The sequence below is a fragment of the Trichophyton rubrum genome (genome assembly GCF_000151425.1).
Source record: "Trichophyton rubrum CBS 118892 genomic scaffold supercont2.12, whole genome shotgun sequence".
Lineage (NCBI taxonomy): Eukaryota > Fungi > Ascomycota > Eurotiomycetes > Onygenales > Arthrodermataceae > Trichophyton > Trichophyton rubrum.
In genome coordinates this window covers 211,047-238,076 of record NW_003456417.1, presented here as the reverse complement: position 1 = coordinate 238,076, position 27,030 = coordinate 211,047, and the positions used below count along the sequence as shown (strand labels likewise).

The 27,030-nt window shown below is 47.1% G+C and overlaps 10 protein-coding genes across 11 annotated transcripts; 5 read left to right on the top strand and 5 right to left on the bottom strand.

The window, feature by feature from the left end:
* Positions 1–1,631: 1,631 nt before the first annotated feature.
* Positions 1,632–4,168, top strand: TERG_08129 (uncharacterized protein). Its single transcript, XM_003231295.2, has 3 exons — positions 1,632–2,143; positions 2,215–2,632; positions 2,704–4,168. The coding sequence occupies exons 1-3, from the start codon at positions 1,852–1,854 to the stop codon at positions 3,764–3,766; spliced, it is 1,773 nt and encodes a 590-aa protein (XP_003231343.1). The 5' UTR covers positions 1,632–1,851; the 3' UTR covers positions 3,767–4,168.
* A 649-nt stretch (positions 4,169–4,817) lies between these two features.
* Positions 4,818–6,135, top strand: TERG_08128 (uncharacterized protein; the record flags this gene model as incomplete). Its single annotated transcript, XM_003231294.2, has 4 exons — positions 4,818–4,880; positions 5,046–5,244; positions 5,552–5,809; positions 6,059–6,135. 4 exons carry the CDS (start codon positions 4,818–4,820, stop codon positions 6,133–6,135), a joined length of 597 nt encoding a protein of 198 aa, XP_003231342.2.
* Positions 6,136–6,497: 362 nt separating this feature from the next.
* Positions 6,498–8,851, top strand: TERG_08127 (molybdenum cofactor biosynthesis protein A; the record flags this gene model as incomplete). Its single annotated transcript, XM_003231293.1, has 2 exons — positions 6,498–7,815; positions 8,022–8,851. The coding sequence occupies 2 exons, from the start codon at positions 6,498–6,500 to the stop codon at positions 8,849–8,851; spliced, it is 2,148 nt and encodes a 715-aa protein (XP_003231341.1).
* A 132-nt stretch (positions 8,852–8,983) lies between these two features.
* On the bottom strand, positions 8,984–12,206 carry TERG_08126 (uncharacterized protein; the record flags this gene model as incomplete). The annotated part of the gene is made up of 5 exons (XM_047748888.1): positions 8,984–9,449; positions 9,524–10,533; positions 10,599–10,852; positions 10,913–11,937; positions 11,992–12,206. The coding sequence occupies 5 exons, from the start codon at positions 12,204–12,206 to the stop codon at positions 8,984–8,986; spliced, it is 2,970 nt and encodes a 989-aa protein (XP_047604879.1).
* A 672-nt stretch (positions 12,207–12,878) lies between these two features.
* On the bottom strand, positions 12,879–15,128 carry TERG_08125 (uncharacterized protein; the record flags this gene model as incomplete). Its single annotated transcript, XM_003231291.1, has 1 exon — positions 12,879–15,128. The coding sequence occupies one exon, from the start codon at positions 15,126–15,128 to the stop codon at positions 12,879–12,881; it is 2,250 nt and encodes a 749-aa protein (XP_003231339.1).
* A 739-nt stretch (positions 15,129–15,867) lies between these two features.
* Positions 15,868–16,257, top strand: TERG_08124 (uncharacterized protein; the record flags this gene model as incomplete). The annotated part of the gene is made up of 1 exon (XM_003231290.2): positions 15,868–16,257. One exon carries the CDS (start codon positions 15,868–15,870, stop codon positions 16,255–16,257), a length of 390 nt encoding a protein of 129 aa, XP_003231338.2.
* Positions 16,258–16,670: 413 nt separating this feature from the next.
* Positions 16,671–18,458, bottom strand: TERG_08123 (uncharacterized protein; the record flags this gene model as incomplete). The annotated part of the gene is made up of 4 exons (XM_003231289.1): positions 16,671–17,474; positions 17,542–17,685; positions 17,743–18,309; positions 18,399–18,458. 4 exons carry the CDS (start codon positions 18,456–18,458, stop codon positions 16,671–16,673), a joined length of 1,575 nt encoding a protein of 524 aa, XP_003231337.1.
* A 639-nt stretch (positions 18,459–19,097) lies between these two features.
* Positions 19,098–19,842, bottom strand: TERG_08122 (uncharacterized protein; the record flags this gene model as incomplete). The annotated part of the gene is made up of 3 exons (XM_003231288.1): positions 19,098–19,310; positions 19,369–19,701; positions 19,756–19,842. The coding sequence occupies 3 exons, from the start codon at positions 19,840–19,842 to the stop codon at positions 19,098–19,100; spliced, it is 633 nt and encodes a 210-aa protein (XP_003231336.1).
* A 2,052-nt stretch (positions 19,843–21,894) lies between these two features.
* TERG_08121 (uncharacterized protein) lies at positions 21,895–23,530 on the top strand. The gene has a single exon (XM_003231287.2). The coding sequence runs from the start codon at positions 22,539–22,541 to the stop codon at positions 23,439–23,441; it is 903 nt and encodes a 300-aa protein (XP_003231335.1). The 5' UTR covers positions 21,895–22,538; the 3' UTR covers positions 23,442–23,530.
* A 2-nt stretch (positions 23,531–23,532) lies between these two features.
* Positions 23,533–26,056, bottom strand: TERG_08120. 2 transcript variants are annotated; one of them, XM_003231286.2, is made up of 3 exons: positions 24,823–26,056; positions 24,502–24,756; positions 23,533–24,440 (listed from the first exon to the last, which is right to left on the bottom strand). In XM_003231286.2, the coding sequence occupies exons 1-3, from the start codon at positions 24,851–24,853 to the stop codon at positions 23,716–23,718; spliced, it is 1,011 nt and encodes a 336-aa protein (XP_003231334.1). In that variant the 5' UTR covers positions 24,854–26,056; the 3' UTR covers positions 23,533–23,715. The 2 variants fall into 2 exon arrangements, with proteins under 2 accessions (XP_003231334.1, XP_047607474.1); XM_047750536.1 differs by having other exon boundaries at positions 23,533–26,056.
* Positions 26,057–27,030: the final 974 nt, after the last annotated feature.

Here is a 27,030-nt window from a genome sequence, read left to right as displayed (position 1 = left end):
GGAGCACACAAGTGCGGACAACAAACTGGGCCATGAAGAATAGGTTGGATCTGGAGATGATGAATATGGGGAATGGGCTTCCCCGGGAATTTGATCTCGTCTCGAAATGCATCTGGATCTGTGTCTGGTGATAATATCCGCTGGAAGGGCGGAAACTAGGCTGTTTTGGCCTGATCTCACGGTCTTCTCTCGCCGAAAGAGACGCCTGGAAGATGGCTATGAAGACCAAGCCCATATTTTTGAGTTGACAAGGCGTCCGTATTCTGGTTAGAGAATTACAAAGACGGCTGCCTCTGCAAGTCTCTGCAATCTTTTGGTGTCCCCGAGGCCTCCACCGGCCTGTTTTGATATATGGAGTTCGCGATGGAGAAGTATGGAGAAGCCGAAAGATGTATGGAGAGAACAATACTGGGTCCCAGTCTCGGCCGGTGACATTATCAGAGTATCAGAATATGAAAAAAGTCGTCCTCCGGCTGTAGTTGTTTGTCCAATGCGCAGCAGCGCAGCGTATGTTGTAGTGCGTAGATATCAACTTTCATGTCGAAGTCGCTTCAAACACAACAACATCCAACCTCATCCAACATCACGATCACGACTCAGATCCCAGCACCCTCAATGCTTCGGCAGGACATCCGCTGCTTCTGGAAAATGCTAGTTTGGCTTGTGACCCTCGGGAAAAAAACTTATAGTACGAAGAATATCGTGCCCGCAAGAGAGATGGGACTGATCAGTGGAGAGCTCAGCGTCGTAATAATGGATCATCGCAGCACAGCGCCGAAGACAGGCCGCCCAGTGACAGAAGAGGAAAACGGTGATTATCAATCAGCATGAAAGTGACTCCGGCAAAAGCAAAGTCAAGAGACTTCAAGACGAAAAACCGGCGATTGGCTTGATATGGCGGTTATACGGAGGATAAACCTTCGTGCGGCTCGTAACGATGGGTTGAACCATGGCTCTGAGCGCCCTTGCAGACGGCCTGTACGACAAAGAAAGGCTTGAAGGCCGGAAAGTCGATGGCAGTTGAAATGCAGACAAAATGGACAGATGGGATACAGATATTTGAGTTTGGGCCAAAGGGGGGGGTCCTTGATGCTGGCCTCTTCGGCGGTATAATTTCTATAATTATATCGAGCTGCCACAGCACCACCAACCATCACGCTCTTCACCAGCTTGTGATAACCAGCAGATTCCTCTCCACAAGAAGATACTAGGGGTCCTGGTGTGAGGATGCTGAGACGCCACCGGTACCAGCGCAAAGCTCCACTAGACGAGATTTGAGGGTCAGATTTCCCGCGCCCTTGGAGCCTTCGACTTTCCCGGCCCCGAGACATCGTCACCAATTCCAAGACAGACCGAGATGAGAGTGGGATAGCATTCTGATGGTTATTAATTGACAAGCGATAACTTGCTTCTACAGGGAGTTACATCCTGCCGGCCAATTAGCTGCGACGGGCGACGGGAAATATCAGCGAAAAGGGCACTAGTTAGAGGGCCCCATGTCGGCACAACTGGGGAGACATATTGGGGCCTCCACACCCCAGTCAAGGGAAGGGATTGGAACTCTGACTATTGGTCGGCTATATCGAGCTTGCTATCGGACCCCGGTTTAGACGCCCCCGCGCTCCCCGAGGTTCCTTCAGTTGTGTGTCATATACGTACGGAGTCGTCGTAAAAAATTGATAAAAGGTCTGGCATCCCTCCCCTGCGGCCCAACCTGGATCTCGGAGAATAGAAGAGCTACCATCTTATTGCCTTCGACCCAAGGGACTCTGGTGTGTGACCATGGCCGTCAGGGTCTGATAGCTTTTCTTACTGTAGCCGAGCCCCTGGAAGGGAGAACACAGCAGGACCATGGCGGGAGACCAGTACGAGTTGAACGGGGCCGACGATGGCAAATTTGGCATCTCAGAGCATGCAAATAGCATATCTCTCGAGGATGAACCGCGCAAGAACTCAGTCGCAAGTTTTCGAACTCGCTTTATCGACAGCTTCAGACGAGATCCCAATGCATACTTCTCGCGGCCGGCGAACGCGGACAGCCATTTCGATGCAGAGCAGGCTGCAGCCGCGACGGCAGCTTCGCCTCTGCGGCGAGCGCTGAAGTCTAGACATCTTCAGATGATCGCTATAGGAGGGTCTATCGGTGAGCTGCTTCCTTGGTTTCCTCGATTTTGCGATGTTGACTTTGTCGTTGTCTGACATGGCTTGTTGTAGGAACGGGACTGTTCGTCGGCTCTGGCAAGGCGCTGGCCACTGGAGGGCCCGCAGCAGTTGTGATATCTTTCTGTCTCGTTGGCATAATGCTCTACGCTACTATCCACGCCCTTGGTGAACTCGCCGTCTGTTTCCCCGTCGCCGGATCCTTCTCACACTACTCTACTCGTTTCATCGATCCAGCCTGGGGTTTCGCTATGGGATGGAACTACGCTATCATGTGGCTGACCCTTCTACCGCTTGAGATCGTCTCTGCTGCGATTACAGTCGGATATTGGAAGTCTAATGTCTCTCCTGCGGCCTGGGTCGCCATATTCTACACCCTCATTGTTTGCATCAACATGTTTGGGGTCAGAGGGTACGGCGAGGCTGAGTTTATCTTCTCTATAATAAAGGTCGTTGCGATCATAGGGTTCATGTATGCATCCCAATCTCGTTGATACCGCGACTAAAGAATTAAGGGGCGTCATACTAACGAATCCTTTTTAGCATCCTTGGAATCACTATCAACTGCGGCGGTGGTCCAAACGGAGAGTACATTGGAGGAAAATTCTGGAGAGATCCCGGTGCGTTTAATAACGGTTTCAAAGGCCTATGTAGTGTCTTTGTCACGGCCGCCTTCACCTTTGGCGGAGGAGAGCTTGTCGGTCTGGCTGCAGCGGAGACCAGCAACCCTCGCAAGTCCATCCCAACCGCTGTCAAGCAGGTTTTCTGGCGTATCGTCTTGTTCTACATGGTCTCCATGACTGTTGTTGGCCTGCTGGTGCCATACACTGATCAGAGACTACTGAACGGATCTGGTAGTGCCGACATCAAGGCTTCCCCATTTGTGATTGCTATACAGGATGCCGGCATCATGGGCCTTGACTCTGTTATGAACGTCGTCATCATGATCTCCGTTTTATCTGTTGGAAATGCTGCCATCTACGGCTCTTCTCGAACACTGGCTGCCCTGGCAGAGCAACGCCAGGCTCCTCGATTCCTGTCATATATCGACCGCAAAGGCCGGCCGTTATTCGCCATTGCTGCTGCCTCAACCTGCGGACTGTTTGGATTCCTGGCTGCTTCAGACAAGCAACAAGATGCCTTTACCTGGATGTTGGCTATCTCGGGTCTTTCCTCGGTATTCACCTGGGGATCTATCTGTTTAGCGCACATCCGATTCCGTCAAGGCCTTAAAGCACAAGGCCAGAGCGTCGATGACCTTCCCTTCCAGGCCCAGGGAGGCGTGATTGGTTCCTGCATCGGTTTCGCAATCAACTGCATTGTTCTCATTGCCCAATTCTGGACAGGGTTCGCACCTATCGGCTACGCTGAGCTATCAGCTGCAGGGCGTGTTAAGAACTGGTTCTCAACCTACCTGGCTGCCCCGGTTGTGATAGCCTTTTACATCACGTATAAGCTATGGCATCGCACATCATTTGTTCGAGCAAAGGATATGGACCTAGTCACCGGGCGCCGTGATCTTAACCTGGCTCATCTGATAGCAGAAGAACGGGCTGAAAGATTGTCCTGGCCAACGTGGAAGAGAGTATATAAGTTTTTCTGTTGATCTACTTTTTTTAACGAACCTCTCACTCACTCGATGTAGTATGTATAAAAAAAAGCGGAAAAGCAACAAATGAAATGATACCCTGTTGCTTGTACATAACAGCTTAATCTGATTCTTTACCATCAGCCTCTATAAGGCCTGATGACGGCAGTGAATGCCCAGAGTGATCCCTTGATACCTACTTCTTTACCTTGACCAAGTGTGAATACTCATAGTTAATTATATCAGGGCATTCACCCTGAAGAAATCGCGTGCCTGACCCAGTGCTTGGCTATAAATCTTGGCTATAAATATGTCACCATTTTCACGAAATCTGGGACTCTGACCTTTAATCAATATCTCTTCAGTGCTCTGCAGGCTCCAGCATCGTGGCGGAGTACAGGCTTACCCTAGAGGTATGTGACTACCCCCGGTATTGTGAACAAGGTGGTTGAGGTGCTGACCTACTTATAGGCGCTACGGGGGAAGCAAAGCCCCCTTAACCTACGAGATTGCTGGTGCGGGTCTCACTGTTACCCCGAAGAGTTATCACAGACGGCCAAGGAAGGTTCTCCAGCCCATGCGGCTGCTGACGGAAATTTGGTCAATGCAATCAGAGCTAGTGGTCAGGTCTCTCGAGACGCTGTTGCAGCTTATAGCCCTGACCAAAGATACTTTTCCACCTGCCATTTAGTCAGTAGCTGAATCAGAAACTTTCGCTTCTCCCGGCTCTTCATCTAGTCCCTGCGCAAGTTAATTTCCTATGGCTGTCTCAGCAAGGTATCAAACCGCTGAGCTGAGCCAAAAAGGGGAAGCCCCCAATTTGCTGAAGAGAGAGTCACTCTATCATTGACTCAAGACTCTCCGCCTGTTACCATTGCTGAATATAATAGCTTTTTGAGAGAGGCAATGCGGAGGATAACTCCAAGGCTCTCCCATATGTATTAAGCCGAAACACATACCTCTGTATCTTGATTTGAACAAGGCCTAACAATGTCATATCCCGACTTTTCCACCTTAGCCGCAAGAAGATAACCGCAAGCAGACACTTAGACGGTTGAATACCCCCATAATGCAGGAAAGACAAGAACATGTACTTGTCGTTTGCACCATCGTGGATGCTAGGTCAGGCGCAGTCAGTGCCATTTGCCTGTTGCGGCCGTGTGTTTTAGGAGAAACTAGGGGAATTTGTGGCGAATGTCGTCCCATGGGACGTCCGTGTGAGCCGATGAGTTGAGATTTTGAACTACCTGACTGGAATGGTTTGGTGATATGGTTAAAACTAATAAGTTTCTTATAGACTGAGGAAACTGATGATATGAAACAACTTATGCATCTTAGAATAGCCATCTTTGGCCTCCAGAAAGCTGGATGGAGTGTGGCTCCAGCTTTATACCAGGAGATGGGGCGAATCCATGACCGCATTATGGCCCCTGTTAGGGAGGCCCGTTGTAATGCTGCCCGTGTGGGAGACATGACCCGTTCCCGCCAAATTGCGGGTAATCAATGGCTATATGATAAGCAGAGGGAGGGGGAAACGCCACCCCTTGGCGGCTAATGACGAGGAAGAATGACTGATAGATGAAATCTTGGAAAAGAAAGTCAATAAGAAGGGCAAAGTACTTGGATATCGTCCTTGATCTCTTGCTAAAGGGTGGCCAGATTGAGAAGGTACCGTTGACGGCGGCCGCCCTATTCGCCTCTCCTGCGTTTGTAGTTTGGAAGGTATCCAGGCCTCGCATTGTCGTCGATATGCGACGCTTAAATACCAAGCTTATCCGAACGCTTACCCTCTACCTCGTTAAGACGACATCCTTGACGCACTAGGTGGCTCAGTCATATTCTCCTCTTTGGATATAACCAAAGGCTTCTTTCAGCAGCGCGTAGCCAAAGACGACACTTGGAAACTGGCATTCTCAACACCACACAGAGGCTACAAACGTTTCACCGTCGCAGTAATGGGAGTGGCCATGTCTCCAGCCTTTTTTCAGCACCGCATGGTGTTCGTTGGAAAGGTTGGCGGTCCGGCAGCAATAGCAGTCAGTCAAGTCCAAACACCCATCAGTGAGCATATAGAAGAGCTAACACGCAGCCTATAAGCCTGAGGACGCTACCCAATCCTCCCGTGTATCGACAGATCTAGGGAAATCTGGAGGCATATTGGAAAGGAAGCAGTGTTTCATGTCATTGGTTAGCATGAATGATATAATGACTCTCTCTGCAGCCGATCAGGGGGTTCACTCTTTGGCCCAGTAGTTTGATAATTAGTTACCGGTACCTTGTGAATATGTCCATAGCTGGATTAATAGAAAGATGTCAAACGGCTGAGCCAAAGGGACGAGCCTACCGATTTGGTGGCAAAGAGAATCGTTCATTTAAACGTCCAGTAGATCGATAGTGCTATCTCCTTCATGGATGTCCTAATAATGTGGATGTTTTACCTCCGGCGGCCCGGCTTGTCGTTGAGCTTCGGCTAGCCTTAAAGCCGAACTCCGCCCTTCACGTGACCGCGGCTATTCGGCCCTCCAGAGTCGTCTTATCCTAGAAGGGATTCGTATATTTGCGGAGACGGACGAAGACAAACATGATGATACAGAAGATGAAGTGGAGCTGAGAAACGAAGGGGCCCTGTACTTAAGATGCTGCAGAGCTAAGAGCTGAGAGCTGTTTGATGTGGGTGTCTGTAAAATGCCATAACATCTGTATAGCCCGGTTTCCCCTCGCTCCAACCCACCGCAGGGTTTCCTTAGCCATGGCCGCCCATTGCAGCCGCGTTGCAGGGCGAGCTCGGTACCCCGGTATACCGCTGATGAGCCGGTGTTTGCGCAGGTATTCGAGCGGTTGTGGCCAGGCAGTGCCCAAAGAGCCATCTTTTCGGCCGCCTTCGCTCGATGTACCACCTCGATCCTCGCCCGAACCTCAATTACCATCGTCTCGCCTTGACTCACTCAAGGATGCAAGGCCGTTCTCCTCCTTCTTGACAGATACCTTTAACCGACAGCATGATTACCTTCGGATCAGCATCACCGAGCGCTGCAATCTGCGGTGTCTCTATTGCATGCCAGAAGAAGGCGTCCCACTTTCACCGCCAGAACATCTGCTCACCACACCAGAAATCGTGTACCTTTCGACCCTGTTTGTATCACAGGGAGTGACAAAGATACGACTGACGGGTGGGGAGCCTACAGTGCGCAAGGACATACTACCGATGATGCAGGAAATCGGCAAGTTGCGTCGTGATGGGCTTAAAGAATTATGTCTGACTACAAACGGAATATCACTCCACCGGAAACTTGACAGTATGGCTGAATCAGGACTGACCGGAGTCAACTTGAGCCTTGATACCTTAGATCCTTTCCAGTTCCAGATCATGACAAGACGCAAAGGGTTTGAAGCTGTGATGAAGAGTATCGAAAAGATATTAGAGCTAAACGAACGCCACGGCGCTGGCATTAAGCTAAAGATAAACTGCGTGGTCATGCGGGGTATAAATGACCGGGAGATACTCCCCTTTGTCGAGCTGGGCCGTGACAAGGTGCTCGAGGTCCGGTTCATAGAATATATGCCATTCGATGGGAACAAATGGAGTAAAGGGAAGATGTTCTCCTACCAGGAGATGCTTGATGCCATCAAAGCAAAGTATCCGGGTTTTGAGAAAGTACCCGATCACAAGAATGATACCAGCAAGACATACCGGGTTCCAGGCTTCAAAGGGAAGGTTGGCTTCATTACTAGTATGACACATAACTTCTGCGGGACATGTAACCGTCTCCGGATCACTAGCGACGGGAACCTGAAGGTGTGCCTCTTTGGCAACACGGAAGTGTCTCTGAGAGATATGATCCGGCAGGAAAACAACAACAAGCCAATATCTGAGGATGCTTTGCAGTCCTTAAACCTCCTCGAGTCGGCTAGACAGGCTGCTCGAGCTGAGGACCAAGGCTATCCAGTGAATGAGCGGGAGAGAGAACTTTTGGATATAATTGGCGCCGCTGTCAAGCGCAAGAAGGCAAAACATGCCGGGATTGGTATCTTGGAGAATATGAAGAACCGTCCCATGATACTGATTGGTGGGTAGGATTATTCCTCTTTTTCTTTTCTCATTTTTACGATGATATATAACCACCTATCTATGTACTCCCCTTTCTGATACCATGAAAAATTCTGAGCCTATCATTAGTTTTATATGATTGGTTGTATATACATGCAAATATACACATATAGGCGTTGGGTTCCTCAATTTCAACTACAATTACTAAGATCAGCTTTGCTATAGATGAAACTACTCCTAGGAATATTCACCATTACAATCATCGCCCTCCGGTTAAAAGAAGGCCCCGAACACTAGACTCATCCCGTCAGTCGTGGGAGTCTATTCCAATCCATCTCCTTGGTATCGACAGGTCAACGGGGCATTCCCCCCGTTTATATTCTACTTGGAAATCTTCGACAGGCGTAGAACCGCCGCCTTCAACTTCGTCACAATCGAAACCGACCAAAGATAGCACCATTCGTGACCTTCCAACCGCGTCCCATACAAAGCTCCCCCATCTTACTCCAAATGAAACCGTCCATATGACATCAATAGGTCATAAGCCAGAAACTAATCGTTTGGCGACTGCTGTGTGTCGAGTTACATTCTCCAATCCGACGCCTATATCACTTCTAACTACTGGCGACGGCCTTATGAAAAAGGGAGATGTGCTGTCTGTTGCACGCATAGCAGGCATTATGGCCGCTAAGAAGGCAGCGGATATCATCCCACTGGCTCACCCCGGTCTGGGAATAACTGGTATTGAAGTAGATGTTGCAGTATGTCCGCCTGACCCAGAGGAGAATATGCCAAATGAGAAGAACAGGGTAGACAATGGAGTTCATGGCAGTATTCTCGTTACATCGAGCGTTAGCTGTCTTGGACGAACAGGGGTGGAAATGGAGGCAATGACGTCTGTATTGGGTGCTGCCCTTACAGTGTACGATATGTGTAAAGCTGTGGACAAGGGGATGGTGATCGGTGAAGCCAGAGTTGTTCAAAAACGAGGAGGGAAGAGTGGTGATTGGGAAGAAGGAATTCGTGTCAGCGATTCCAAGGGAAACAGTAATTAAAATGGAAATTACATCTGTCTCTAAAAGGATAACCAACAAGTCTAGATATGAAACTATGAACAAAGTGCACATCAGAATGTTGAACAAGGGGGAAAATCAGTATCCAAAACTAGATGTAGAACATGCTATCTGCTAAATCTGTATGCACACCCCAGAGCCATTTAGACTCAGACACATTATACGGAGTAACGGCATAATGGTCCTTTCGGTGGAATGTATCATACAGATAGCACCGGCCTCTTTCACAAAGGATATCTGCATAATATGCTGGAGTAGCAATCGAGACGGATCTTGTAGCTCTTCCGAATACATACGACAAGTTATGTGTCTGTGGGAGTAGGTATTAGTCGAGCACAAGGATTGAGCTATGGGGTTGTATGAGAGAAAGCATACCATACTCTGCAATTCATTAGCAGTAAAATTATTTCCGTCCTTCAAAACAACGTAGTGCGCTGGTCGACATGTCCCCTGGATCCCGGCATGAGCAACCATGAAGAAATCGAATTCCCGAGCCGTAGTGCAGCCACGATCAACCACTGTACCTGGGAGGACGTTCTCAGTTTTGTCATCTAGTGGTTCGTTCAGGACTGGGTAGAATCTAAGATAGTTCGGTCAGCCCCTTATTACAAATATCATCACCAGTTAAGAACGAAAGTGTATATGTATGCTTGCCTTGTATGGTGTCTTTTTCCTACAATAATAAGGGTGACCTTTGGATGTTTGCCGTTTCGATAATAGCGATATATCGCATCGTTGATCTGTGATAATTCAAGATCAAGAACCTGCTTGTACTGGGACTCCGAGACACCATCTCTGTAGACAATTATTTTCTCGGGAAGGTGGCTCTGGTTCTTCCAGCTCTTCAACCTCTCTATGACCATCACACCCAAATTTTCAACCATTTCAACGCAGTGAGCTTGAGTTCGAATACTCGCTGGCCACTGTCCTAGCATTGGGTCGCAGTTTGCAACGACGCCTGCTATGCTTGGGGCATTAGGTATGGAATCAGTTCCAGTAGGATGGGTCACATCGATTCCCACATACATAATTGGGCATGGCTGGTACTTTTTCAGTGGTTCAAGCTGGTGATTCACGCCTCCAAGCTTCAGATTGATTTTAAGGGCCAGGTTTGCCAGGTATGAGGGTTGTATGTTGATCTGTAGTGGTTCTCCTGGACGGCCATTCTTTGGGGGTTTTGGCACTACGCAGAGTGTATGGCAGCCATGCTTCACATCAGCAGAGTATTTCACCTTGGAGTATATCTCTGCATCGTAGCGAGGAAGAACTATAAGGGTGAATTCTTGCTTCAATTTCTTGACACGTAAAAAATACTCGTTAAGGGAATTTTCAATGTTTTTCTCGTCTTGAGAAAGCCTAATAGTATCCCTAGAAATACGGTCCGTAGGCCAATTGATCCCATAATTTTTCATATGTTTACCAAGTTCTGTCACGAACTGTGTAGTTTCAGGGGCACCTTGACCTCTATAGGGTATAATAATGAGACATCCAACACGGTTATTGGGACCAAAAGCACCAGGCGTGTTGAATGAAATATTCTTTGAGAGGTTCCAACTGCCTGGTCTACTCACCAAAACTGGGTATTTATACAAAAGCTGTGGGGGCGATAGTATTGATCCGGTGACAGCAAGCATGTTCCGTGCAACTTCAATCCCAAAATCCTTCTATAGGCTGCGTATCAGCAACTGATCATCATTGAAGGCAGAATTACGGGATAGATGCGGCTTACCGGGCTTTTGACATTGCCAGTATCTCCCATCATCCCCATGAGTGGTAAACCCTTTCTAACTATAGAGTTTGCATTAGCACCAGGGCGGCAGCAGGCCACTTTTATCATATCACTTGTCTGTCTGGCTGAGAGGCGTTGTCGTGCTGGTTGACCAGGAACAACATGGCAAAGCTCGGCTGGCAGGTATATTGGTTTTCCTTTGGTACCAACATCTACCACAATCTGATCATTCTCGCTAAGGTCGATGCTGTAGACTGTTCCAAAGTATTAAAACTCAATTGCTACAGGCAAAGGTATAAACTGCGTAAACTGACCTTGACGATAAAGCTCCCTGACACTGACTTCCCTTTCTCTGCCTCCACTAGGCCACTCAAATCGAATATTGTCAATGGTACCTGGCAGATTATTCCGTCTCACAACAGACTGTATTGTTTTCATTCCTGTAGTCTGGCTGATCGCATTGTTCGGGCATAATAGCACCACCCGGAGTTTGTGAAGGAATTTATTAAGTTCCTGTAATCTCACAGAACCACTGAGCCTTCTACCTTGGTCAAACCTGCATACCAGAGTATGGAGAGTACCGACGTGGTAAAAAGCACCAGTGGAAACGTTCAGATTTAGAAGAAGCCGGCCCGTTGATGGCCGCACTGAATGAAAAAATCCACGAATAGCATCCAGCCCAGCCCCTATTTCGTGTTTGTTCTGTTGACCGTGAAGCGGGAAATGTTTGCTTTGACCCAAGAATTGAGTGTTTGGCGATTCGTTTGGGAAATGGGCGAGGATGACATTGAGAGCTTGGATGGCTTCACTCCTTTCGTCAGGGTTATACGTTTCAATGGAAGACTTGAGATCATCCAAAACTTCCCCCATTCGAAATACCCGCTGCAGTTGAATAGTTACTCGGTACGAAGGGGAGTTGAGAGATGACTGTTCCTCTTTCTCATAGTACTGGACCATTACCTGCTTCACATTTAGCTCTTTGGTGCAGATAATTTTATCCTTGTAGTTCGTGGCAACGGGGTGGGAAGTTAATGACCTGTGGTTAACAAGTAACGAGAGAAGTCGGCGTGTTCGATGACGGCCGAGCTCTACTCCAGGGTCAAGCAGAGCATAATATTGGTATATAGTGACTTTTTCAAGCCCCTGGATTTCAAAGTAGTTGGCCCAGAGCTTGACTTTTCTCTCATTCACATTGTTATATCCTGGCCTGACAATAGGTTTTGAAGGAGAATCACGCAGGGATAGATTCATAAGCTTCGTCTCGAGCCCAGGATCCCTTTTTGCAACCAAGTTGTCTTCTAGGCTCTTCAGCTTTTCTGACAGAATATGCGGTCCTCCACTAATAAAGACGAGTTAGAAGTTGGGATATATGAGGCAAGACAAAGGAGCTTACTCGTATATCTCCGGTACCCGGCTACCGCTAGGGGAGAAGGATGTACCTCCAGAACTGTGTCCACCTCGAGGGGGAAATGACCGCCCTCTTCCTCGATATTCTCCTCTCCCACGAGATCCACTGCGGCCTCTGTGCCCACCCCTGGGGGATGGACGATCGTTGTGAGAGCCTCCATCATCTGCACTGAGCCGCCTTCGCCAATCTCCTGAGTTCATTTTGATGAATGTGAAAGCAATCGTTTGACTAACACAACATTATTAGGCACGTCAACTAGCAGTGTGTTGACGGGTTGTGGAACTCAGGATATTTTATAGTAGTACGCTGTAGTACTTGATGTTTGCCATTGTTCATTGCGCAAAACAAACATTCAAGTCAAGGGCCTGGTATCCTAGATAACAAACAGTTTCTCCATTAGAACATTTGGCTATTCGATTAATGGCGGAGAAATAGAAGCAGTGGTTAATAGACGCTTATATTTCAGGGGTATCAAACAGCCATTGTCATGATTGCTATGCCACTGTGGGAAAACATGGTTTGGTCCGCTTCACAGAAAGCTATTTGACGAATTGCTCTAATGTGAAATAGAACTGTGTAAAATGAACACAGTACTGTTTTCAAAGCCCTCCTCTTGTAGTTATAGTCTTGTGTAGAATGGTGTTTCGTGCCAGTCGGACGATTTTGAAGCCATTTGCGGCTCCTATTTGATGTATAATAGTGTCAACAGGCCGTGGTCAAGGAAAAAATGTTGATCGTGAGGTAACAGATGCCGGTGTTAAGTAGTATACTGTAGACAGGTTGTAATTAATTTGGATGACAGGACGGTGGATTCAAATAAACAGTCTAAAGATAGTGCTAAAGGGGACTTCTTATACACGGACAGCAGGAAATTACTCGCCATCGCTAGAATCATCTTCGGCCATACTGTCGTCTTCGTTGTCATCGGTGTTGTTTTTCTTTTTATCATCCCGCTCCTGCGCTCGGCTGCTTTCTAACAGCTTTGCTCGTTCGGCTCTCTGAACTCGTTGAGTCTTGACGAAAGCGCCCAAAGGAGTTGTATCCCACTCAGTTTCCTTCAAAAATCCTTCCACCTCCGCCCGGTTCCTAGGCGCAAATGTAACTTTTGCCCTTCGCTCTTCAATCCAGCGGCAATTTGCCTCAATCTTCCGTACCAAGAGCATGAATATCTGGGATACTTTGGGATTCTTATTCCCTGAGGAACGAGATGAAACTTCTTTAACCCAGCGTTTGAGCATCACAACAACTGGAAGTGCAAGCTCGGGGAAAGCAATATTTTTGGTCCATAGGGTAAAGTATTCCGAAAGGAGTTCCGAAACCTCTTCGGCTACACCATCCTGGTATACCCGTGTTCTCAGGTAGGACTTGGGTGTACGTATAGTGGTTGAAAAGTCTAGTGGTCGTAATGTGCTTGCCTTTGGAGGCTTTTTCATCTCTGCAGAGTTCAAAACTTCTAATAGGGCGGATGACAGAGGGATGTAGGTTCCGGTAGAAAGGGACAAGCGGAGAAGAGATCGTGTTAGTTGGAAACGAAGAGGAAAATATTGGGCTGTGGGTATGAGGCGCATAGCTCCAAGGATAATCTGAACAACAGGGTATATCAACGGTCGGAGTGCACATTGCTTTCCTGCCTTCGCTTCTACCAAAGGATCGCAATGGGCTGCCAGAACTCTGGACCAAAAATCCAAAGAGTGTACATACTGCCAGTTGTAGACAGTCTTGTACGAATCCTTGGTTGGATTGGTAATACTACTCCTCAAATGGATAGCGAGCTGTCGAATGAAGGTGAACCCTGTTGTATAAGCAATATTCTGATCAATGCCCCAGAGCTCTGCAGCAGAGTTCTTCATCAGGTTTATACCGGGAAGGGTGTGAACTGAGGTGTTGCGACTGCCCTTAACCACACCCTCATAACTGGCTTTCAAAACTGCTTCTCGAATTCCAGCATCCCCAATAACCAGTAGCTTCCTCAGTATCAAAAACGCAGTGATACGTGTAGCCTCTGAGTTTGAGGCTTCCGACCAGTGACCAACAACTGTCTTTATTAAGACTTTTAGCAGCTTTCGGAATTGTAAGATGTATGGAAGCATCGGCTCAATGGAAGATATTGTAAGTTTCAAGGCTGCGGCGTCGGAAAGGGTGGTGAGAAGCTGGTGAATGGAAGACACATGAGATTTGATGAGCGGCGTCAGAGTTTTGAACTTCTTTGAATCAAGAGTAACTCTTATTTTCCCACCAGCTGTTTCCTTGACAGGCAAATGGTGATTCAACACTTTCGGCACTTCCTCAAGTGCGGTTATCAGGACTTGGTGATATACATCCGGGTCAGAGATGGTGTATTTTCGGTCTTCGTTATCCTCCTCATCAACATAGGCGGCAATACGGAAAGCTAGTACAGCTTGTCTTGTTGCTCGTAGAGAATGTTGTGATAACATTGATTTCTGCCACTGTTTTACCATTGGCATCCTGAGCGTCTTTTCTGACGTCAGGTCTGTTTCTTCGCGCTTCTTCGACTTTTTGGACTTCTTTGCGGCGGGAGCCTCTTCTTGTTCTTCGGCTTCACTTAGATCATCCACCTCAGCAAGATCACCATGATCTCCAAATTCCAAAAGTTCAGCGTCGTTCTCTTTAAGGTATTTGTAAAATTCGGGGTCCTTCTCCTTTAGAGCCTCCAGTTGATCCTGATGAGCCTCCAAGTTGTCCGAGTCGCTCCCATCAGACTCTTCTCCCGATTCCATTTCACTCTCCTCATTGTCGCTTCCATCTTCTAATTCGACATCCTCCTTCTCCTCCGCGCGCTTCCGTTTACCGGTCTTTGGGGCGACGTCCTTCTTCTGTTTCTTGGAAGATTTCGTGGCAGCCGGTGCATCTGCAATTTCAAAACCGCCGGCGAAAAAATCGTCTACGGCCATATCTGCAAACGCAGCATCCTGCCGGGCATCGGAAGTCCCTTTCTTCTCATTTTCCTGTCTGGCAGCTTCTTCGAGCTTTGCTGCATTTTTGGCCTTCCTTTTATCTTTGACTTGATGGCGCTGTTTGACCTTTGAAAACTCTCGTCGCCGGTCAATTGTATCCCTAAGATGGTTCTTCTCGAACTTCTTAGTTGACTTCTTGATTCCCATTTTGAATAACCCCAGCAGATCCCTTTGCGACAGCTGTTGGCAGTGATCCGTCGACTTTTGGTGTGAGTCGCGGTTTTTATGAATTTTTCCTTTTTACTTTTTATCTTTTTTTATTTTTTGACTTTCATTGACGGGCAGGAAACATGTTTGCATCGGATACAAAAGTGCCAAGATTTAATAGTTTAAATGCACGGTCCTTGCGACGACGACCGTCAAAAACCGACAAACAAGCATTGAAAGACAACAGAAATACAAGCAGCGCGGGAGCAGAGAGTGTACGGAGATCTACAAGCAAAGAAGAGCAAGATGTTCTCTCAGAGACCACTATCATATGCGCCGACGCCATACAGCTATACTCCAAACACAGCACTGTCAGCCACTATCAGCCTGGATGAGGTGAGAAGTTAGTTCCGTCGAGATTGGGCTTGATTTACTAACTGTTGCAGGAGGTTAAACCGTTTTCCTCGCCCGCCGAGAGAGATTTGTACGAGTCGCTCGCAGAAATATATAGCATTATTATAACCCTAGACGGGCTGGAAAAGGCGTATATCAAAGATGCGGTTACGGAATCAGAGTACACAGAGACATGCACTAGGCTGCTAAAGCAATATAGATCCATCCTCAGCGATGATACTGTGGCCACTGAATTTGTTGATTTAGACACATTCAAACGTGCTTGGGAGGTATGTTATACTTATAACTATAGGCCATATAACACTAGTCCAATAATATCATATAGATGGAATGTCCACGCGCCACCGAGAGACTACGCATCGGCCTTCCTGCAACAGTCGAACAACCCTCTCATGCAATCTCCCAGAATACAGCTACAGGACCATCGGCATCCGGAAGCCTTATACTTACTGCCACAGAGAACTTCATAACTTTTCTTGATGCGCTGAAGCTCAATATGCTTTCCAAAGATGCGCTCCATCCGCTCTTGTCAGAAGTTATTCAGTCCGTGAATAAAGTAACCGAACAAGACTTCGAAAATAGAGGAAAGATAATCCAATGGCTTATCACGCTGAATCAAATGAGAGCTACGGAAGAGCTCAGCGAAGAGCAAGCTAGAGAGTTAGCATTCGAAATGGAGCAGGCATACCAAGGATTCAAGGCGACTCTAAACTGATACAAGTTAGCCTTATACCTCTCTATCGGGACCCCGTAATTATTGGATAGGACACTTCTCTTCCATTTACAGGCAAATTATGCTTATCCAGGCTTTTGCATTACTCCATCTGGTAGAGCCGGAATCGGAGTATCCTCCAGATATAAACACACAGCTCTCATCTGCCGCCCTCACTACCATACCCGTTATCTCTACAGTGTCCTAATACCCAGGTAGGGGGGTTATCCTGATCACTATTATAAACAAGCATGTTGGGCATTCGAGGATGTTGATGGAACTTTTTCATTTGGGTTACGATGCAAGGTGATCTGAATCTGGTATGACTGAGTAGTGATGGATAATAATTCTTATCGTAAGTCCTCGTAGTTATAAATACAATGACCGCCACAAGATACGCCCCAGAGCGGGAAATATTAGTCCTCGTCACTGATACGCAATGTTGTTAGCAGAGCACGCATTCCTCCCATCCTTAACAGAGCAGCCATCCAGATCGCTTGTTTGATTCCCAAAGCACGTCCAATGTATTCGAATCTGTTGATTGCCCAGTCCCGCAACGAGGTCGGGGCATAGGGCAGATCTCCGGCAAGACACAACGGCCAAAGTAAAACGTATCCACCAAGTGCTCTACCGCTTCTTCCAATATTCGCACCATCTTCTCTTTTCATTTCGATGCTTCCTAGATCATAGGGCACGCTGGCACATATGTCAATCGCCGCCTGGAGCGCGCCAGCTCGACTCTGCTCGATTAGAAGAGATAAGTTGTCATATTGAGAATACAGAGGTGATGAAGGTGAGAGCTTGGCTGCAGCCTCCTCAATAATTTCCGTTACAAGGATACGCGCGCCGCGTATAGCGTTATATATGTTAGGGACAAAGTAATCTGTGTAGGTGTGGTAATATTTTCCATAGACTTCGTCTGCCGGCGACAGTGGCGTCTCTCGACCGATAACAGCGAGTGTTTTATAAGGGTAGTATTCCCAAAGCTCATTGTAAAGAGCAGTGAAGTCTTTTTCTTGGGCGAAGGCTTGGGGTATAATATCTTCCGGCAAGACTAGGCTGTGGTCTTCAATTTCGGCGCGTAGATTGCATAGTTTGACCAACAGTGTTGTCACATCTTCAAGGAGGCCTTCAGATTTGGGCAGGCAGCCTTGCTGCTCCCGTGGTATACCTTGAAGAAATTGAGGTGCTCGTGACGAAGTCAATAGGCAGCTAGAAAGCTATAGTGTGTAATTTATTAGTGAGGAGGATTCTTTAGTCAGGCAACTATAGAGAACATGGACATACAATTTGGCCACGAGCCTGTACAAACATCCGGAAATTAATAATGTCTTCTGGACCTGGCTTGGAATTTATTTTCAGCAAAGCAAGGGCTCCCTCATGATGACTTCTCCAGCTGCTGAGGGATCGATTACTTCGACATGTAACAACCTACTTATGGTTAGCTCTACTCTCGTAGACTGTGATGTGTTTTGGAGAGGGAAATACCTCAAACATGCCGAGCAACATGACTGTATCAAGGGCTGCTGGCTGCCTTGCCTTGACAGGATCTCGCAACATGACATTGGTCAAAGAAAGCGCATGGCCGTATTGCTCTCGCGCCGCAATACGCAGATCTGCGGAGTAATTTATGTTTGCTAGCGTTGCCATCCCGACGGAGGCCATACATGCAAGTACCGCATCTGACGTCGTAGATTGAAGGCTATGTAGATATCCAACTCGTCCGGAAGTTGGAATGCAAGGTACAACGTAGTTATGCAGAAAGAAGCAGATGGCCTGCTGCTTCAGACTGATAGAGAGACTTCGTGAGACCTCCTCCGGGGTATTTGACGAGGCTAAGGTAATTAATTTGGTCGATGCAATACTGTTAGTTGAGTTTTTAGAAGTACCCGGGCTGGCACTTTTGTTGTTTTTTTGCTTGGAAGTCTTCGTAGATGCCTTATGTGCCGTCTTACGGGTCTCGTCACGAAACATCAGATCCAGCTGGTTTCGATATCCGGTACATGTCCGGCCGCCCTTTGAGCATTGAAGGCATGATGGTTCGGTTTGGTCACACTAAAATGTATTAGAAAATTTTCATCTCTTTGTGTTGGGAGAGATCCTTGATCATTAGGCTAGGCAGTCGAGTAATTATAGAGGAGTACCTTGATTTTGCGGCGTCGGCATTCATTGCAGCCCTTGCTTGGTTTCCCACAATATACCATTTTCACTAGTACATGCTCTGTGTCCTCGTATAGTCATAGAGAGTAAGAGGGAGTCGAAATATCGAACTAGTTGAGGTTTTCAAGTCGAGAGTTATGCGGGGGATGATCAAGTTTATAACCTCCTTGATATCGTTTAACTAGTTTATTAACTAGCTGGTTAGTTATCGCCCTCCATAGGGAGAAAACTTGGTCTCAGGCTGAAAAGCTTAGGTTGAACGACATATCAAGCTGCAGGGCAACTTGTCCTCCTGCTGAGAGGTCCAACTTTCCTCAGAATCGAGCAGGAGGCTGATGTCTCGTATTCGGCGTCGCATCCTGGAAATTGTTTGATGCGAAGTTCAGCTGCACGATTTAAGGTTCCGGTGTTGCTGCGCCATGGCGGCAAGCAACTTGATTATATAAGCATATTTAACCTGACAGCAAATTGATAGGGGATGAGGCATGAGACAGTAGATAAACAGAAGGAGTCCTTAGAGAAAACGGATTAATTTGTCTGAAGATCTAACCAGCAAGGTTATGCTATCTCGTTCCAGCAATCACCGAGTGTGACAGTGTATCAGAAGGAATGGGCTTTAATGCGTCGGGAAAAGAGACATCTAGGGTAATCCAAACAGTGGCTGTTGCCAACCGATGCACCAACTATCTGGAATGCGATCCGTCGAGGGCGGTCATTGGGAACCCATCCTCACAGCCCTTGGTTTCATGCTGTTGTTTGTATGCTGGAATAAATTCAGGGGCATCACCACGGAGTCTGGAGGTTTCATTGGCAGGAGGCGACTGGTCAGGTTCATTTTCGTGATGGGCACTCTGTGATCGATTCCATCCCCGAGCTCCTTTCTCATGGGAACCAGGCTGTGTGATGTTATTAGCTAAGTTTCCAACCGCATGAACTCGAAAGGATATAACACACGCTTGGGGTCCAACTGCTATTCACAGGGGAAGGAATAGAGCCTGGACAGCTGTAAGGTGGATAACCCCCCGGCATTGATAACCAATACGCCTGGTTAAAACTAGCCATTTCACGCGCTGACGCGTAAATTATTCTATTTGGAGTACCGAACCATTGTAGGTGGCTATGATTGATCATAGGATATTCAGTCATTTGATAATAAGGCAGTGGGTTACAAGCAGGGTCGTAGTAGCTAGGGTACCAAACAAGACCAGCTGTGATATTTGGTTCAGAACCACTATAGATATCTCCTTGGGCAGTGTTTGGCGTGCTGTCACTAGGTAGTTTATCCTGCTATAATAAGTATAGTTAGCTTCTATATCAAGGCAAGGATAACAGGAAGCTTACCTTTAGCTTATTAAACTTCTTCTGCTTTCGCTCTATAAACCCTTCTGCATTTCTCTGCTTTCTGCTTAACTTTGATTTACCCGTCATAGCGACAGAGGACTGTGTAGCAAAGCAGGAATGATAGGAAAGCCACCTTTAAAGGGGGGATGAGGTGGTATATGTGTGAAATGAAAAGAGAGTGTGTAGGTAAAATTGTAGATATGGTGCCTGAAGCTGGATAGGTCTAACAGTTCACCTGTGGCTCACGTGGCATAAGTCCTGTGGTATGTCCTATGTCATTCCACTAGTATAGTAGGAAATGCCGTAGTGGACCATGCAAACAGGAAGACTCTGGAAAGACTTTCTTCTTTGTACCAGCACAAAGATTATGTCATAGGTGTTATAGAGAATCCGTAGTTTATGAATTAGCCAAAAATAGTACTTCAGCGAGACAAAAAGAGCCCGATTCCTAGGTGGTTTTGTCCGGTTGGATGGCAGATGGCGAGGATACCAGAAGCGCTCATGAAAATTTCGCTACCTCTCCCGGTTGACATGGTAAACAGAGCTTTAAGAGCAACCTGTCATCTAAGAATAAAACCATTATAGATAGTAGGCAGCAATACTAAGCCAACAGCCTCGTATCACGCCAGCTGACCTGCTCGCTGCTCCTCTTCGTGCTGTGTGCGAAGGACGGACGAAAGAATTTGATAGTGCCAAGCCTTTTATGCTTCTGGCAAGGAAGGTGAAAATAAGCATAGAAGTTACATTCTGATGTAAGACAGTCTCAATGTCTCATTGGCTGCACAGGATTCTTGGCATGGGTAGAGCCGCAAACCTTCAGATATCGAAGTGTAGATCGCATGGTAACAAGTTGATTCAACGACTGACTAAGGGCGAGAGAATCCCACGCATTTGGGTTTTATATATATGTGTGTGTAAACGCAGGACGAACGCAAATTCTATAACGGGGAGAAGGTCATCAAGACAACAGGGGAGGTCGTTCATTAGGGCATACATGGCAATGCACTAGCAGGTAAAAAAGCAAAGGGGCAGATAAACAAAATAGTAGATATAGCAGATAACAAATGAGATCTATTCAACGAGTGACTGGGGTCAAGGAAAATTAATAATGGGCCAGAAAACATCACAGTGGGACAAATGAAATATTCAAAACGAGTGACTTGGGCTAGAAATAATAGAGCAACAGTAGATTGTAAACCGGTCGGACGGCTGATATTCGAAGACTCCGCGCGGATGCGTGCCCTACCAGCCAATATCCTCTCTGCAGTTCGGCGAAGGTTTGCATTGTATATGTTGAATATATGTATTGGCTGGTGGATGCAGCAGCATTGTAATCATGGTCCGCAATCCTATTTTGCGTTCCTTAACGGCATTTTACGAGTCTGTGGAGTAGGTTAGTATTGCCGCTCTTTATCCCAGTACATTGCGGAAGTGGGGGCGTACTTCGGAAGCTCTAAGCACGGCCGAGCCAGGAGCCGCATTTCTCACAAGTCGATGCGTACTTGGGGTTGTCATACTTGCAGTTGGGGTTCGGGCAGGTATTAGGCATGGTGAATGTTGGATTTGGGGGTGTTTGGATTGTTGATTGAAGGTATAAAATTTGTCCGCTAAATACAACGGTGATAGGCTGTAGTGGGCTTGCTGGGATTGATGCTGGCTGATAATTGACTTGGTCTGAGTGATGATAAAAAAAGAGAATAAACTGCAAGATCTAGCTCGTCTTATATATTGCTGAAAATAATACTCCTCATGGAATATTTTGTTTCCTCTAACCTCATCATGGCGTTGCTGCCTGCTATAGTCGAGGCACATGATGGTATAAGCCTCCCTGGGAAGTGCCTTGGAGCTTTGGGATGCATGGGAATTGCATGAATTTTCAATAGATGTGGAATAATTTGTAGAAAATGTTGTTCATGTAATTGGCAGATTGGGGTACCAGTTGGTAGAGTTAAGGTGCGGCTCGCCCCGCTGGAGATACTGCTCCCGAAGTGAGGCTACAGGAAATTGTAATGCATAGACCATGCAGGTGGGTATATGGCATTTGTCCACTTGGCATATGGGAATGGGTTTGGTTTGATTTCCGACGGAAAACCAACAAAAATGCTCCAGAGGCTTAGAGGTGGGGAGCATGGCCAAAGGATAATTTTTTTCATGCATTGGTATACCAACACGCCAGACAGGGTAACCATGATACAAATCAATGATATCATATCAGGCTTAGAGAATGATTTTGTTCTCGCTTTCGCCGGGGTCTAGTTTCGTCGGATGCCTTTGCAATATAGATATCGGGAAATCGGCGTTTCTGAAAAGGGGCAACTAACTAAGAGCAGCGAATCAGCAATTGGTAAATGGAGAGTGGTATGACGGTTGGACCATAGACCGTCGATCTAACTTTACCCAGAGTCGCATTTTTTGTAGACCCTTGCACAAAGAGACTGGCCGTAAAAAGATGCCAGGGTGCTTGCATTAGCGCTGCCTTGGCCCAGGGTTGATTGGCAAGGAGGAAAAGTTTTCGTTAACGCCGCACGACCCCTCTCTACACGTCAGCGGCGTATCATCCTGTATACCTAAGTTAGCCAATAGACGTCAGCTTTGAGATGTTGGTTTTTGAGGCTCAAGAACAGGGGTCCTCTCAAGGTGGTTCGCAAATGCGGCACAGCGATTCTATAAAGCGGGCTGATGTTTTCCTGCCAGGCAGCAACGCAACCATCACCGATCTATTACTCACATATTCACCAAGACACTCCAGCTAGTGCTATCACACCCATTCATCCACGTCCACCATGGCCCAGGTTGATACCACCGTTGATACTACCAAAAAAGACCCTACGCCGTGCCCAACATGTGGATGGTCTGATTTACGGCGAAGCAGATGCAGCCACATAAGTCAGGTCAAGCTCGTCAATGCCGTGAGCAACCGAGCTTGGTGGCATATCGGCAGTGACATGGTTCTGAAAGAGGATCCGTACGACAAGTGGAAGACGTCGGAGGTTGCTAATCTCAAGTTCATTCAGGAGAAGACCACAATTCCTGTCCCGACAATTGTGAAAGACTGGGTGCAGAGTGACAACCGCCATTTTCTTCTCATCGAGCGCATGCCGGGAGAAACTCTGGATACACTGTACCAAAAACTATCCACTGCAGAGTTGGAGGCTATTGCTGACCAAGTGGCGGAGCTTATCCAGCAGCTTAGGCCACTGCAGTCCCCTCAAATTGGTGGCATCGGAGGCACACCACTACACAATGGGTGGATTTTCGTTAACAATATGGAGCCAGCTGGCCCATTTTCTTCAGACGAGGAGCTTTGGGACTGCATGAAAAATGGTTTAGCCAAAGTCCCAGCAAAAGCTCTGGAAAATCTTCAAAAGCGCATGCCAGCCTGCAAGCCATATACGTGGACACATGATGACCTGAGCTCATCGAATATCGTGGTCAAGGACGGAAAAGTGACTGGGATTCTGGACTGGGAATTCTGTGGATATTATCCTGTCTGGTGGCAGTATGTGTCTGCTGGGTCGGGAAACCCAGACGAACAACGATGGCTGACAATCATGCGTGACAAGATCAAAGATAAATACCCAGAGGCAACAGAATTTTTCAGGGATCTTCGTTCCCTTACCTATTATCCAGACTTGACTGAACAAGGCAAAAAGACATTGGAAAAGCTGATGGCGACTGGGGAATAAAGCACCCTGTGCCTACCAAACGTGTCGACAAACTGAGGACCAGGATCGAATATTAAAGGGGAAAGCGGAGGGAGGTGCCCGGGGAGGGCAAAGAAAAAAAAAAAAAAAAAAGACGGCGGTGAGAGCCTAGTTTTAGCTGATAGTGGTATTGTTGAATGAGTAAACAAGGTGGTGTATTTAGTTTATCCTTCTTCCGCTCGTTAAATAAGTCTATCGAAATCCAGAATCTATTATGCTCTTTCGTTAAATCATTATTACCAGATATCGCGTTCGTCTATGCAGGCGACTTCCAGGCCCAAATTGACCACCAGCAGCGGACTTCCACTGGTGATCCATCCCTAGCCGCCCAGTCGTCATAGCCAATCTCTTCCCCTTCTTCGAGGATATATAAGCCAATATGGTCCAATCTTTTCTTGAGTTCGTGTACCTGTGGTAGGTAAACTTCTCGTAGGGGGAGTTCCAGCACGAGCCTTGACGAGCTGTTGGAAGAGATATGCACCTCTATAGCCTGAGCAAGCCACCTAGGATGATCAGAAGAATATAGAGGGTCTGCAACGAGAATTACATCGTACTTCTCAGTACTTTGTAAAGAGACGCCAAACTGAAGAGACCAGTCTAGCACGCCCGTAGTGACGCTTGACTTGACCTTGGAAATAAGGTCGCTATTCAAAGAAACGTTGTGCGCAAGATTAGGCACAATTGGAGGCAAGTCAGTGAGATTGACCGTCGCTGCAGCACCCCATACTGCAGCAAAAGATATGCCAACAAGACCGGTACCTGCTCCAAGCTCAAGGGTCCGTAGAGTGGGATTCTGATCATGGGAAATGGGAACCGAACCAGAAGAATGGAAAGTGTGAAGCCTCTTGGATAGCATATATGAGGATACCCAAGTTTTATTTCCTAGGTTGTCGGATGTCAGGGATGGCTCATGTAGTGTCACTTGGAACGCGGAATCAGCGTTCACTGGGATTGAGAATTCTCGGGACATCGAGGGCATAGCTGTATAACCAAGTTATCAGACACAATATATATATGTATCAAAGCACGACAAGGGCCATACCATTTCTACCGGCGCGTTCGCAGAGCCTGGAGCTTGCAGTATCCCATATCTTTTCCTTTAAAGTGTCCGATTCAATCCAGGCCAAGGAGCTGCCGATTATCGAGGTAAGATATCTGCAGATATCTCCATCTTGGAGATGCGTAATATTTTGAGCAGAAGACTGGGCAAATGTATGCGGACGAATGGTTAATAGGTCTAAAGCCTGGAGTATATCATCTGCGGGGGGTTTGGTGTAAAGCTGTGGAAGGTCGAAAACTGCGACGTAAATGTTAGTTTCGATAACAGTATATTGGAGGAGGATTGAGAGAGAATGGCCATTACCATGAACGGGGTGACTCTCGGGATCCCTCATCCTGGAGCAGAGGGATACACAAAGCCCCGTGGCCTTCTCGTTGTTGCACCGGCCGGGTGTTGCAGGACGATCTTCGAGATCTTCAAGACGGGATTTTTTTTTTTTTAACTTTTACGGAAGGTTTAGAGTTTATTACGTAACAAGTGACTAAACTTACTAACCTTAAATGAGTTAAGGTGATCTAGTGGCAAACCCTATTATTCAGCTTCTCTATTCCCAAAACAAAACAAAACAAAAACAAAACACAAAACAAAAACAAAAACAAATACGACCAGATTTCTTGTCGAGCTACACACTACCTGACCACAAACCATTATCGTTATTCTACCCGTTGATTAGACATCACGCTATAATGCTATGAGCTAGCTACAAGGAGACTATCTGTGCGATAGTTCTCGTCAATCTTCATATTGAACGCATCCATAATGGCACCACCCACTGAGAAACGCCCATCCAGGGGCTAAGAAGTGTTAGAGGAAGACCGCGTGGCTCTGGGCGTGGTTGAGGCCATACCTAGAGATAGCTCAGGGTAATCCTTCTGATACTGACGGAGGTATTTGGACTGCTGCCATAGTAGAACCAGCGGCGTTAGCAGAGCACGGTCATGCAGCTAGATTCGTTGACTGAGGTCAGGTGAGACTTCACCAGGCTCTATGTACATCGTATATCTCTTGACGAGTGCCAGTTACGCTACGGAAAGCGATGCTTTATACATGGCTAGGCACTCAAGGGATACAGCAGGAACCGTGGCAACGTCGTTCGAGATACTAATAAAATACCACGTCGTTCTACTGGGAATACTATGGATCCCGGTCCTATGCCTGACTTAGGCAACTGATCTACTCCGTACCGACTATGTATCGACCTTTCCATCTGCAACATCCACTGAAAGCGCCGACACAGCTGGATAAACACGTCGAGCTCGTCCCGTTCGATACGAAAGCAAGGCCGTGCTAGGTAACCGAGTCCCAACAAAAATCTGCCCAGTCCTGTACACCACCATCACCACCAGGCATGGCATTGTGTCTGAAACAAGCAATCTCGCACAATCTTGGAGTATTCCTCACTATGCCACCTCTCGCGGCTCAATCGATTTGTTTGTCACTTGTGGTGCACCGGATACCTGCCAATTGAATACGAGGGTTCACAAGGCTCGCGTTTTTGTATTTCCCTGTGGCACCGTGCTTGCAGAGTACCAAATTTTTATGGCCGCACGAGGTTTGGATGGCTGGCATGGGAGCCGGCTCAACTTATGAGTCCGTTTGAAGATAAAATCCGGCGTCCTTGCCACTTAAGCTACCCTCAATCTGTGCATTCGTCATTCGGCAGGTGTATTTCACGGCCCGGGGTGGGATGGGTGTTATCTTATTCGTACAATCCTGATGGAGCGCCTGTTACGGCTACCCCACGCGCATACACCACCAGCGAACAGGAACGCGTAAGGGCTGCGGTGTGGAGTGTCCCATCTTTACCGATAAAACCTCCACATACCTATCCAGCTCAATCGGCCCCTTCGTTTATTGATGATAATTTTTAACGACAGGGGGAGTTTCACCATACTATAACTCTTGATTGTGATGAGTGGTGACAAGAGAAAAGTTGTGTTTGGGAGCTCGGAAAACATGTCATCGCCTTACTACTGGGTCTTAACAAATGGGTGATTTCATGCTTCCTTTAGAACGCCAGATTGTCCCGACTTCTCGAAGAATGGAATGGTGATACTTGTACCTTGTGGTATAATCAGTGGACACTTCTAAGTTCTCCAAGATAGGTGCTCTATCATGTGGAGTTGCCTGGTTTATATATTGGTGTTGATATTGGCCATTCTAGTGATGGGAGTGATCATTCAGATATTAAAGATGATGATTGGACACCACTTTTTACACCATTTCATTTGGCGACCACGATGTGCTAAAGCCCGTGTTGGCTTAGAAAAAAAACTCTATTGGTCGCTTTCAACTACTCTATCCCGGAGAAGGCACGACAGACTTAAATATTCTCTCCATCGAGATACGAAATAGGAAGAGGAAGGTGGAAGAGCTAGAGCATACAAACCAGGCTCAAATTGCTCAGGCAGAGCAGGATAGCCTGCGGAGTCCTTAAAAAGGATGCAAGAGCGCAGGGGGCCTGCAGTGCCTATATAACTTTTCCATCCAAGCCAAGCCTAACAGGATGGA